We start from the raw sequence: 12,624 nt of genomic DNA, 5'->3' as shown, positions 1-12,624 counted from the left end.
GTAAAGGACCTTATATTTATCTTTGCACCACCTATCAATGCATAATGCAAACTAACAAATAACTATATTTTTAAGGACATTTTGTACATAACAGATGTGAGCTAATTGAGAAATCTTTTCATTTTGGCAGGTTATTGTGGAGCAATATGTGCAATCTCATCCCAAAGGGCTCCAGGTTATGTATAATAAGCTTCTGGAGTTTGTTCCGCACCATTGTCGGCTTCTGAGGGAGGTCACAGGAGGAGCCATCTCCAGGTAAATTCTTGTAAAAGTTAATTCTTCCTGAAACTGGAACATCTCTTTATATTTTGGTGTTGTGTTTCATTATTTGTATCTAGGTATTTAGATTTGGTGTCATGTCAGTAAAAGCAGAATTACCAAATCTGCCAAATTTAGTCACTCATGTTGATGGACAAATTGAACAGGTCTAGTAGTCTGTGGATCAGGAAGGTCAATTGTACTGCATACATACCCATATATAGTCAGTAGACCCCACAAACATGCTGATGAAATTCCTATTTTGGAACCAAAACCAAGTACAGATACCTTGCATGAGCTTCGATGTGCAGTATATGCTAATGCACATGACCACAGAGAATGATCATGAAATAGGTGTACTCCTGGACCTGCCTACCCTGTATGGGAATGGCTCATAAAGCTGCAACTGTTGTGCTGTTTTCCAGCTGTTACACATATATGCAGCCAGTCACCGCCGTAACTTGGGTTGTGCCGGCCGCTGCAGTGTATAATAGTAGCAGTGCGCCCAGCTTCTTCTCTGCCAGACGCACTGCTGCTAATGTTCCTTACATGCTGTGTGTAATGTCTATAAATGGCTCTACTGTGGCATAACGTGTATAAGGGGGTCTACTTTGGTGTAATGTGTAAAGGGCTCTACTGTGTGGTGTAACATGTATAAGGAGTACTACTCTGTGGTGTAATGTGTATAAGTGGTACTACTTTATAGTGTAATGTGAATAAGAGGCACTGTGTCATGTAATGTGAATTGGTACTATTCTGTGGCCACGCCTCTTCTCTCATGAAGCCAAACTCCTATATTTTGCCACGCTTTGTCAGCACACACTCTGAGACTATCTGAATTCAGATGCCGACATTGTGACTGCATCCTTTTTTAAATATATTATTTTCTTACAACAATTTGGTAGATAGAAGTCAAATGTAATCAAAGTTTAGTTTTTTATCTGTGCAGGGGGTAGGCAAATTGGGGCATTCCAGCTGCTTTGGAAATGTAAATCCTAGCATACCCTGCTACAGTGGCATGCCCCACCAGCAAAACTGTGGCAGGGCATGCTGGGATATGTAGTTCCACAGCAGCTGGATTGCCACTTGTTGCTGCACCCCGCCCTAGAACAACATCTAATGACATGCGTCTCTATGCAGGGAAGTTGACAGATAATAGTGATGATGTTATTGTTGCTTTGTAGTGAGAAGGCGGATATGGTTCCTGGGTATGACTTCTTAGTGAACTCTGTCTGGCCGGAAATAGCACATGGGTTAGAGGAAAAATTGCCGTCACTCTTCAGCCCAGGGAATCCGGACATATTTCATCAGGTACAGTATTAGCTTACATTATTGAAATCAATGTATTCTGTTTTATCTATATGTGTAAATAACTACACTGGTTACAAAGAGATATGTGTATAATAAAAGGCATCACTAACATGAAAAGTGCAAGATCTTTTTTACACCTGTAAATATGGGCTACATTGTTAAATGTTAATTGGATGTTCTAATACTAAAGAAAAGTGTTAGTCTATGGCAATTAAGGTAGTGGACCTGCGCCTCTACAATAGGCATGTCTCCCGTTAACACAGTGCACACTCTGCCTAAACACACCTTTACCCAAGCATTAAAGATGCAGCTTTCACCAGCCAAATTTTCTCTAACGTCCTAAGTGGATGCTGGGGACTCCGTAAGGACCATGGGGAATAGCGGCTCCGCAGGAGACTGGGCACATCTAAAGAAAGCTTTAGGACTAACTGGTGTGCACTGGCTCCTCCCCCTATGACCCTCCTCCAAGCCTCAGTTAGATTTCTGTGCCCGACGAGAAGGGTGCACACTAGGGGCTCTCCTGAGCTTCTTAGTGAAAGTTTTAGTTTAGGTTTGTTATTTTCAGTGAGACCTGCTGGCAACAGGCTCACTGCATCGTGGGACTAAGGGGAGAAGAAGCGAACTCACCTGACTGCAGAGTGGATTGGGCTTCTTGGCTACTGGACATTAGCTCCAGAGGGACGATCACAGGTTCAGCCTGGATGGGTCCCGGAGCCGCGCCGCCGGCCCCCTTACAGAGCCAGAAGAGCGAAGAGGTCCGGAAAAATCGGCGGCAGAAGACGTTCCTGTCTTCAATAAGGTAGCGCACAGCACTGCAGCTGTGCGCCATTGCTCTCAGCACACTTCACACTCCGGTCACTGAGGGTGCAGGGCGCTGGGGGAGAGCGCCCTGAGACGCAATACAACATGTTTAAACCTTATATGGCTAAAGAAATACATATATAGCTCCTGGGCTATATGGATGCATTTCACCCCTGCCAGTTTTCCTAAAAAAAGCGGGAGAAAAGGCCGCCGTGAAGGGGGCGGAGCCTATCTCCTCAGCACACAAGCGCCATTTTCTCTATCGTCCTAAGTGGATGCTGGGGTTCCTGAAAGGACCATGGGGAATAGCGGCTCCGCAGGAGACAGGGCACAAAAAAGTAAAGCTTTACTAGGTCAGGTGGTGTGCACTGGCTCCTCCCCCTATGACCCTCCTCCAGACTCCAGTTAGATTTTGTGCCCGAACGAGAAGGGTGCAATCTAGGTGGCTCTCCTAAAGAGCTGCTTAGAGAAAGTTTAGTTTAGGTTTTTTTTTTCTTTACAGTGAGTCCTGCTGGCAACAGGATCACTGCAACGTGGGACTTAGGGGGAAAGTAGTAAACTCACCTGCATGCAGAGTGGATTTGCTGCTTGGCTACTGGACACCATTAGCTCCAGAGGGATCGAACACAGGCCCAGCCGTGGAGTCCGGTCCCGGAGCCGCGCCGCCGACCCCCTTGCAGATGCTGAAGCGTGAAGAGGTCCGGAAACCGGCGGCTGAAGACTCCTCAGTCTTCATAAGGTAGCGCACAGCACTGCAGCTGTGCGCCATTTTCCTCTCAGCACACTTCACTGGGCAGTCACTGAGGGTGCAGAGCGCTGGGGGGGGGCGCTCTGAGAGGCAAATATAAACCTTATACAAGGCTAAAAATACCTCACATATAGCCCATAGGGGCTATATGGAGATATTTAACCCCTGCCTGACTGGAAAAATAGCGGGAGAAGAACCCGCCGAAAAAGGGGCGGGGCCTATCTCCTCAGCACACGGCGCCATTTTCTGTCACAGCTCCGCTGGTCAGAACGGCTCCCAGGTCTCTCCCCTGCACTGCACTACAGAAACAGGGTAAAACAGAGAGGGGGGGCACATTAATGGCTATATATATATATATATTAAAGCAGCTATAAGGGAGCACTTAATATAAGGATATCCCTTGTATATATAGCGCTTTGTGGTGTGTGCTGGCAGACTCTCCCTCTGTCTCCCCAAAAGGGCTAGTGGGTCCTGTCTTCATTAGAGCATTCCCTGTGAGTTTGCGGTGTGTGTCGGTACGTGGTGTCGACATGTATGAGGACGATATTGGTGTGGAGGCGGAGCAATTGCCAAATATGCAGATGTCACCCCCCAGGGGGTCGACACCAGAATGGATGCCTTTATTTGTGGAATTACGTGATGGTTTATCTTCCCTTAAACAGTCAGTTGAGGACATGAGGCGGCCGGACAATCAATTAATGCCTGTCCAGGCGCCTCAAACACCGTCAGGGGCTGTAAAACGCCCTTTGCCTCAGTCGGTCGACACAGACCCAGACACGGGCACTGATTCCAGTGACGACGGTAGAAATTCAAACGTATTTTCCAGTAGGGCCACACGTTATATGATTTTGGCAATGAAGGAGACGTTACATTTAGCTGATACTACAGATACCGTAAAACAGGGTATTATGTATGGTGTGAAAAAACTACAAACAGTTTTTCCTGAATCAGAAGAATTAAATGACGTGTGTGATGAAGCGTGGGTTGCTCCTGATAAAAAGTTGATAATTTCAAAAAAGTTATTGGCATTATACCCTTTCCCGCCAGAGGTTAGGGCGCGCTGGGAAACACCCCCTAAGGTGGACAAGGCGCTCACACGCTTATCCAAACAAGTGGCGTTACCCTCTCCTGAGACGGCCGCACTTAAGGATCCATCAGATAGAAAGATGGAAGTTATTCAAAAGAATATATACACACATGCAGGTGTTATACTACGACCAGCTATAGCAACTGCCTGGATGTGCAGTGCTGGAGTAGTTTGGTCAGAATCCCTGATTGAAAATATTGATACCCTAGATAGGGACAATGTTTTACTGTCGTTAGAACAAATAAAGGATGCATTTATCTATATGCGTGATGCACAGAGGGATATTTGCACACTGGCATCTCGGGTGAGTGCTATGTCCATTTCAGCCAGAAGAGCCTTATGGACACGACAGTGGACAGGCGATGCGGATTCAAAACGTCACATGGAGGTTTTGCCGTATAAAGGGGAGGAGTTATTTGGAGTTGGTCTATCAGACTTGGTGGCCACGGCTACTGCCGGGAAATCCACTTTTTTACCTCAAGTCACTCCCCAACAGAGAAAGGCACCGACCTTTCAACCGCAGCCTTTTCGCTCCTACAAAAATAAGAGAGCAAAGGGCTTGTCGTACCTGCCACGAGGCAGAGGAAGAGGGAAGAGACACCAACAGGCAGCTCCTTCCCAGGAACAGAAGCCCTCCCCGGCTCCTGCAAAAACCTCAGCATGACGCTGGGGCCTCTCAAGCGGACTCGGGGACAGTGGGGGGCCGTCTCAAAAATTACAGCGCGCAGTGGGCTCACTCGCAGGTAGACCCCTGGATCCTGCAGATAATATCTCAGGGGTACAGGTTGGAATTAGAGACGGATCCTCCTCATCGTTTCCTGAAGTCTGCCTTACCAACCGTCTCTTCCGAAAGGGAGAGGGTGTTGGAAGCCATTCACAAGCTGTACGCTCAGCAGGTGATAGTCAAAGTACCCCTATTACAACAAGGAAAGGGGTATTATTCCACTCTATTTGTGGTACCGAAGCCGGATGGCTCGGTAAGGCCTATTCTAAATCTGAAGTCCTTGAACCTCTACATAAAAAAATTCAAGTTCAAGATGGAGTCACTCAGAGCAGTGATAGCGAACCTGGAAGAAGGGGACTTTATGGTATCCTTGGACATCAAGGATGCGTATCTACACGTTCCGATTTACCCCGCACACCAGGGGTACCTCAGGTTCATTGTTCAAAACTGTCACTATCAGTTTCAGACGCTGCCGTTCGGATTGTCCACGGCGCCTCGGGTCTTTACCAAGGTAATGGCCGAGATGATGATTCTTCTTCGAAGAAAAGGCGTATTAGTTATCCCATACTTGGACGATCTCCTAATAAGGGCAAGGTCCAGAGAACAGCTGGAGACAGCTTTAGCACTATCTCAAGAGGTGCTAAGACAACACGGGTGGATTCTGAATATTCCAAAATCCCATTTAATCCCGACAACTCGTCTGCTGTTCCTAGGAATGATTCTGGACACGGTTCAGAAAAAGGTTTTCCTTCCAGAGGAAAAAGCCAAGGAGTTATCCGATCTGGTCAGGAACCTCCTAAAACCAGGAAAAGTGTCAGTACATCAATGCACAAGAGTCCTGGGAAAAATGGTGGCTTCTTACGAAGCAATTCCATTCGGCAGATTCCATGCAAGAATATTCCAAAGGGATCTGTTGGACAAATGGTCAGGGTCGCATCTGCAGATGCACCTGCGAATAACCCTGTCACCAAAGACAAGGGTGTCACTTCTGTGGTGGTTGCAGAAGGCTCACCTATTAGAAGGCCGCAGATTCGGCATTCAGGATTGGATCCTGGTGACCACGGACGCCAGCCTGAGAGGCTGGGGAGCAGTCACACAAGGAAGAAACTTCCAGGGAGTATGGACGAGTCTGGAAAAGTCTCTTCACATAAACATTCTGGAACTAAGAGCAATCTACAATGCTCTAAGCCAGGCGGAACTTCTCCTGCAAGGAAAGCCGGTGTTGATTCAGTCGGACAACATCACGGCGGTCGCCCATGTAAACAGGCAGGGCGGCACAAGAAGCAGGAGTGCAATGGCAGAAGCTGCCAAGATTCTTCGCTGGGCGGAGAATCACGTGATAGCACTGTCAGCAGTGTTCATCCCGGGCGTGGACAACTGGGAAGCAGACTTCCTCAGCAGACACGATCTTCATCCGGGAGAGTGGGGTCTACATCCAGAAGTCTTCAACATGTTAATAGACCGTTGGGAAAGACCAATTGTAGACATGATGGCGTCTCGCCTCAACAAGAAACTGGACAAATATTGCGCCAGGTCAAGAGATCCACAGGCAATAGCTGTGGACGCACTGGTAACTCCTTGGGTGTACCAGTCAGTGTATGTGTTTCCTCCTCTGCCGCTCATACCAAAGGTATTGAAGATCATACGGCAAAGAAGAGTAAGAACAATACTAGTGGTTCCGGATTGGCCGAGAAGGACTTGGTATCCGGAACTTCAAGAGATGCTCACGGACGAACCGTGGCCTCTACCTCTGAGAAGGGACCTGCTACAGCAGGGTCCCTGTCTTTTTCAAGACTTACCGCGGCTGCGTTTGACGGCATGGCGGTTGAACGCCAGATCCTAAAAGGGAAAGGCATTCCAGAAGAAGTCATTCCTACCTTGATTAAGGCACGGAAGGAAGTCACCGTGAAACATTATCACCGCATTTGGCGAAAATATGTAGCGTGGTGCGAGGATCGGAGGGTTCCGACGGAGGAATTCCAACTGGGTCGTTTCCTACATTTCCTGCAATCAGGATTATCTATGGGTCTCAAATTGGGATCCATTAAGGTTCAAATTTCGGCCCTGTCAATATTCTTCCAAAAAGAATTGGCCTCTGTCCCTGAGGTCCAGACTTTTGTCAAGGGAGTACTGCATATACAGCCTCCTGTGGTGCCTCCGGTGGCACCGTGGGATCTAAATGTAGTTTTAGATTTCCTCAAATCCCATTGGTTTGAACCATTGAAAAAGGTGGATTTGAAATATCTCACATTGAAAGTGACTATGTTACTAGCCCTGGCCTCTGCCAGGAGAGTATCTGAATTGGCGGCTTTATCTTATAAAAGTCCTTATCTAATCTTCCATTCGGATAGGGCAGAACTGCGGACTCGTCCGCATTTTCTCCCTAAAGTGGTATCAGCATTTCATCTGAACCAACCTATTGTGGTGCCTGCGGCCACTAGCGACTTGGAGGACTCCAAGTTGTTGGACGTTGTCAGAGCCTTAAAAATATACATTGCAAGGACGGCTGGAGTCAGAAAATCTGACTCGCTGTTTATATTGTATGCACCCAACAAGTTGGGCGCACCTGCTTCTAAGCAGTCGATTGCTCGTTGGATTTGTAACACAATTCAACTTGCACATTCTGTGGCAGGCCTGCCACAGCCTAAAACTGTAAAAGCCCACTCCACAAGGAAGGTGGGCTCATCTTGGGCGGCTGCCCGAGGGGTCTCGGCATTACAACTCTGCCGAGCAGCTACGTGGTCGGGGGAGAACACGTTTGTAAAATTTTACAAATTTGATACCCTGGCAAAGGAGGACCTGGAGTTCTCTCATTCGGTGCTGCAGAGTCATCCGCACTCTCCCGCCCGTTTGGGAGCTTTGGTATAATCCCCATGGTCCTTTCAGGAACCCCAGCATCCACTTAGGACGATAGAGAAAATAAGAATTTACTTACCGATAATTCTATTTCTCGGAGTCCGTAGTGGATGCTGGGCGCCCATCCCAAGTGCGGATTATCTGCAATACTTGTACATAGTTATTGTTAACTAATTCGGGTTATTGTTAAGGAGCCATCTTTAAGAGGCCCTTTCTGTTGTCATACTGTTAACTGGGTTTAGATCACAAGTTGTACGGTGTGATTGGTGTGGCTGGTATGAGTCTTACCCGGGATTCAAAATGCCTCCCTTATTGTGTATGCTCGTCCGGGCACAGTACCTAACTGGAGTCTGGAGGAGGGTCATAGGGGGAGGAGCCAGTGCACACCACCTGACCTAGTAAAGCTTTACTTTTTTGTGCCCTGTCTCCTGCGGAGCCGCTATTCCCCATGGTCCTTTCAGGAACCCCAGCATCCACTACGGACTCCGAGAAATAGAATTATCGGTAAGTAAATTCTTATTTTCCCTCACAGCTCCGTTGGAGGGAAGCTCCCTGGCTCTCCCCTGCAGTTACTACACTACAGAAAGGGTTAAAAAAGAGAGGGGGGGCACTAATTAGGCGCAGTATTAACTATACAGCAGCTATAAGGGGAAAAACACTTATATAAGGTTATCCCTGTATATATATATATATATATAGCGCTCTGGTGTGTGCTGGCAAACTCTCCCTCTGTCTCCCCAAAGGGCTAGTGGGGTCCTGTCCTCTATCAGAGCATTCCCTGTGTGTGTGCTGTGTGTCGGTACGTTTGTGTCGACATGTATGAGGAGAAAAATGATGTGGAGACGGAGCAGAGTGTCTGTAACAGTGATGTCACCACCTAGGGGGTCGACACCTGAGTGGATGTACTGTTGAAAATTACGTGACAGTGTCAGCTCTGTATAAAAAAACAGTGGTTGACATGAGACAGCCGGCTACTCAGCTTGTGCCTGTCCAGACGTCTCATAGGCCGTCAGGGGCTTTAAAGCGCCCGTTACCTCAGATGGCAGATACAGACGCCGACACGGATACTGACTCCTGTGTCGACGGTGAAGAGACAACCGTGATTTCCAGTAGGGCCACACGTTACATGATTGAGACAATGGAAAATGTTTTATACATTTCTGATAATACGAGTACCACCAAAAAGGGGTATTATGTTCGGTGAGGGAAAAACTACCTGTAGTTTTCCTGAATCTGAGAAATAAAATGTGTGATGATGCGTGGGTTTCCCCCCGATAACAATTGATAATTTCTTAAAAAGTATTGGCTGTATACCCTTTCCCGCCAGAGGTTAGGGTGCGTTGGGAAACACCCCCTAGGGGGGATAAGGCGCTCACACGCTTGTAAGAACAAGGGCTCTACCCTCTCATGAGATGGCCGCCCTTAAGGATCCTGCTGATAGAAAGCAGGAGGGTATCCAAAAATGTATTCACACACATACTGGTGTTATACTGCGACCAGCAATCGCCTCAGCCTGGAGGTGCAGTGCTGGGTTGGCATGGTCGGATTCCCTGACTGGAAATATTGATATCCTAGCTAAGGATAGTATATTATTGCCTATAGAGCATTTAAAAGATGCATTTCTATATATGCAGGATGCACAGCGGAATAATTGCCGACTGGCATCAAGTATAAGTGCGTTGTCCAATTCTACCAGTAAAATGGTCAGGTGATGCGGATTCCAAACGGCATTTGGAAGTTTTGCCTTTGAAAGGGGACATTTGGGGTCAGTCTTTTAGACCTGGTGGCCATGGCAACAACTGGGAAATCCACGTTTGTACCCCAGGTCGCCTCTCAAAATAAGACGCCGTATTATCAGGCGCAGTCCTTTGTTGGCAAGCGGACAAAAGGTTCCTCTTTTCTGCTCGTGACAGAGGGAGAGGAAAAAAGGCTGAAGAGATTACCCAGTTCCCAGGAACAGAAATCCTTTCCCGCCTCTGCAAAGCCCTCAGTATGACGCTAGGGCCTTACAAGCTCAGGCACGGTGGGGGCCCGTTCTCAATGAATTTCAGTGCGCAGTGGGCTCACTCGCAAGTAGACCCCTGGATCCTTCAGGTAATATCTCAAGGGTACATATTGAAATTCGAGACGTCTCCCCCTCGCCGTTTCCAAAGGTCGGCTTTACCGACGTCTCCCTCTGACAGGGAGGCAGTTTTGGAAGCCATGCACAAGCTGTATTCCCAGCAGGTGATAATCAAGGTACCCCTCCTGCAACAGGGAACGGGGTATTATTCCACACTATTGTGGTACCGAAGCCAGACGGCTCGGTGAGACCGATTCTAAATCTAAAATCTTTGAACACTTACATACAGAGGTTCAAATTCAAGATTGAGTCACTCAGAGCAGTGATTGCGAACCTGGAAGAAGGGGACTACATGATGTCTCGGGACATCAAGGATGCTTACCTTCATGTCAAAATTTACCCTTCTCACCAAGGGTACCTCAGGTTATGGTACAGAACTGTCACTATCAGTTCAGACGCTGCCGTAGGGATGGTCCACGACACCCCGGGTCTTTACCAAGGTAATGGCCGAAATGATATCCCTTCGAAGGAAGGGAATTTTAGTTATCCCTTACTTGGACGATTCCCTGATAAGGGTAAGATCCAGGGAACAGTTGGAAGTCGGTGTAGCACTATCTCAGGTAGTGTTGAGGCAGCACGATTGGATTCTCAATATTCCAAAATCGCAGCTGTTTCCGACGACTTGTCTTCTGTTTCCTAGGGATGTTCCTGGACACAGTCCAGAAAAAAGGTGTTTCTCCCGGAAGAGAAAGCCAGGGAGTTATCCGAGCTAGTCAGGAACCTCCTAAAATCGAACCAAGTCTCAGTGCATCAATGCACAAGGGTTCTGGGTAAAAATGGTGGCTTCCTACGAAGCAATCCCATTCGTTAGATTCCACGCAAGAACTTTCCAGTGGAACCTACTGGACAAATGGTCCGGGTCGCATTTTCAGATGCATCAGCGGATAACCCTGTCACCAAGGACAAGGGTATCCATCCTGTGGTGGTTGCAGAGTGCTCATCTTCTAGAGGGCCGCAGATTCGGCATTCAGGACTGGGTCCTGGTGACCACGGATGCCAGCCTGCGAGGCTGGGGAGCAGTCACACAGGGAAGGAATATCCAGGGCTTAGGGTCAAGCCTGGATACATCACTTCACATAAATATCCTGAAGCGAAGGGCCATTTACAATGCTCTAAGCTTAGCAAGACCTCTGCTTCAAGGTCAGCCGGTATTGATCCAGTCGGACAACATCATGGCAGTCACCCACGTAAACAGACAGGGTGGCACAAGAAGCAGGAGGGCAATGGCAGAAGCTGCAGGGATTCTTCGCTGGGCGGAAAATCATGTGATAGCACTGTCAACAGTATTCATTCCGGGAGTGGACAACTGGGAAGCAGACTTCCTCAGCACGACCTCCACCCGGGAGAGTGGGGACTTCACCCAGAAGTCGTCCACATGATTAAAAAACTCGACAGGTATTGCGCCAGGTCAAGAGACCCTCAGGCAATAGTTGTAGACGCTCTGGTAACACTGTGGGTGTACCAGTCAGTGTAGGTGTTCCCTCCTCTGCCTCTCATACCCAAGGTACTGAGATTGATAAGGTGGAGAGGAGAAAGCACTATATTCGTGGCTCCGGATTGGCCAAGAAGGACTTGGTAACCGGAACTTCAGGAGATGCTCACGGAGGATCCGTGGCCTCTGCCTCTAAGAGGGGACCTGCTCCAGCAGGGACCCTGTCTGTTCCAAGACTTACCGCGGCTGCGTTTGACGGCATGGCGGTTGAACGCCGGATCCTGAAGGAAAAAAGGCATTCCGGATGAAGTCATCCCTATCCTGATCAAAGCCAGGAAGGATGTAACCGCAAAAACATTATCACCGCAATTGGCGAAAATATGTTGCGTGGTGCGAGGCCAGTAAGGCCCGACGGAGGAAATTCAACTGGGTCGATTCCTACATTTCCTGCAAACAGGAGTGTCTATGGGCCTGAAATTGGGGTCCATTAAGGTTCAAATTTCGGCCCTGTCAATTTTCTTCCAAAAAGAACTAGCTTCAGTCCCTGAAGTTCAGACGTTTGTAAAAGGGGTACTGCATATACAGCCTCCTTTTGTGCCTCCAGTGGCACTTTGGGATCTCAATGTAGTTTTTGGTTCCAAAAGTCACATTGGTTTGAACCACTTAAATCTGTGGAGTTAAAATATCTCACATGGAAAGTGGTCATGCTGTTGGCCCTGGCCTGGGCCAGGCGCGTGTCAGAATTGGCGGCTTTATCCTGAAAAAGCCCTTATCTGATTTTCCATTCGGACAGGGCGGAATTGAGGACTCGTCCTCAGTTTCTCCCTAAGGTGGTTTCAGCGTCTCACCTGAACCAACCTATTGGTGGTGCCTGCGGCTACTAGGGACTTGGAGGCCTCCAAGTTGCTAGACGTTGTCAGTGCCCTGAAAATATATGTTTCCAGGACGGCTGGAGTCAGGAAATCTGACTCGCTGTTTATCCTGTGTGCACCCAACAAGCTGGGTGCTCCTGCTTCTGGGCAGACTATTGCTCGTTGGATTTGTAGTACAATTCAGCTTGCACATTCTGTGGCAGGCCTGCCACAGCCAAAAATCTGTAAATGCCCACTCCACAAGGAAGGTGGGCTCATCTTGGGCGGCTGCCCGAGGTGTCTCGGCTTTACAACTTTGCCGAGCAGCTACTTGGTCAGGAGCAAATACGTTTGTAAAATTCTACAAAATTGATATCCTGGCTGAGGAGGACCTGGAGTTCTCTCATTTGGTGCTGCAGAGTCATCCGCACTCT

At 48.1% G+C, this 12,624-nt stretch overlaps 1 protein-coding gene across 3 annotated transcripts in view; it reads left to right on the top strand.

The window, feature by feature from the left end:
- COG2 (component of oligomeric golgi complex 2) overlaps positions 1 to 12,624 on the top strand; it is a 199,487-nt gene that overhangs the window by 72,928 nt on the left and 113,935 nt on the right. For all 3 annotated transcript variants that reach the window (XM_063917580.1, XM_063917579.1, XM_063917582.1), the window contains exons 8-9: positions 131 to 255; positions 1,443 to 1,569. In XM_063917580.1, coding sequence (XP_063773650.1) covers positions 131 to 255; positions 1,443 to 1,569 — 252 coding nt within the window. The remainder of the gene's footprint in view (positions 1 to 130; positions 256 to 1,442; positions 1,570 to 12,624) is intronic.

Source organism: Pseudophryne corroboree, chromosome 4 (genome assembly GCF_028390025.1).
Source record: "Pseudophryne corroboree isolate aPseCor3 chromosome 4, aPseCor3.hap2, whole genome shotgun sequence".
Taxonomy (NCBI): domain Eukaryota; kingdom Metazoa; phylum Chordata; class Amphibia; order Anura; family Myobatrachidae; genus Pseudophryne; species Pseudophryne corroboree.
Note: the sequence above shows the minus strand (reverse complement) of the source record. Positions and strands in the feature narration are given on the sequence as shown.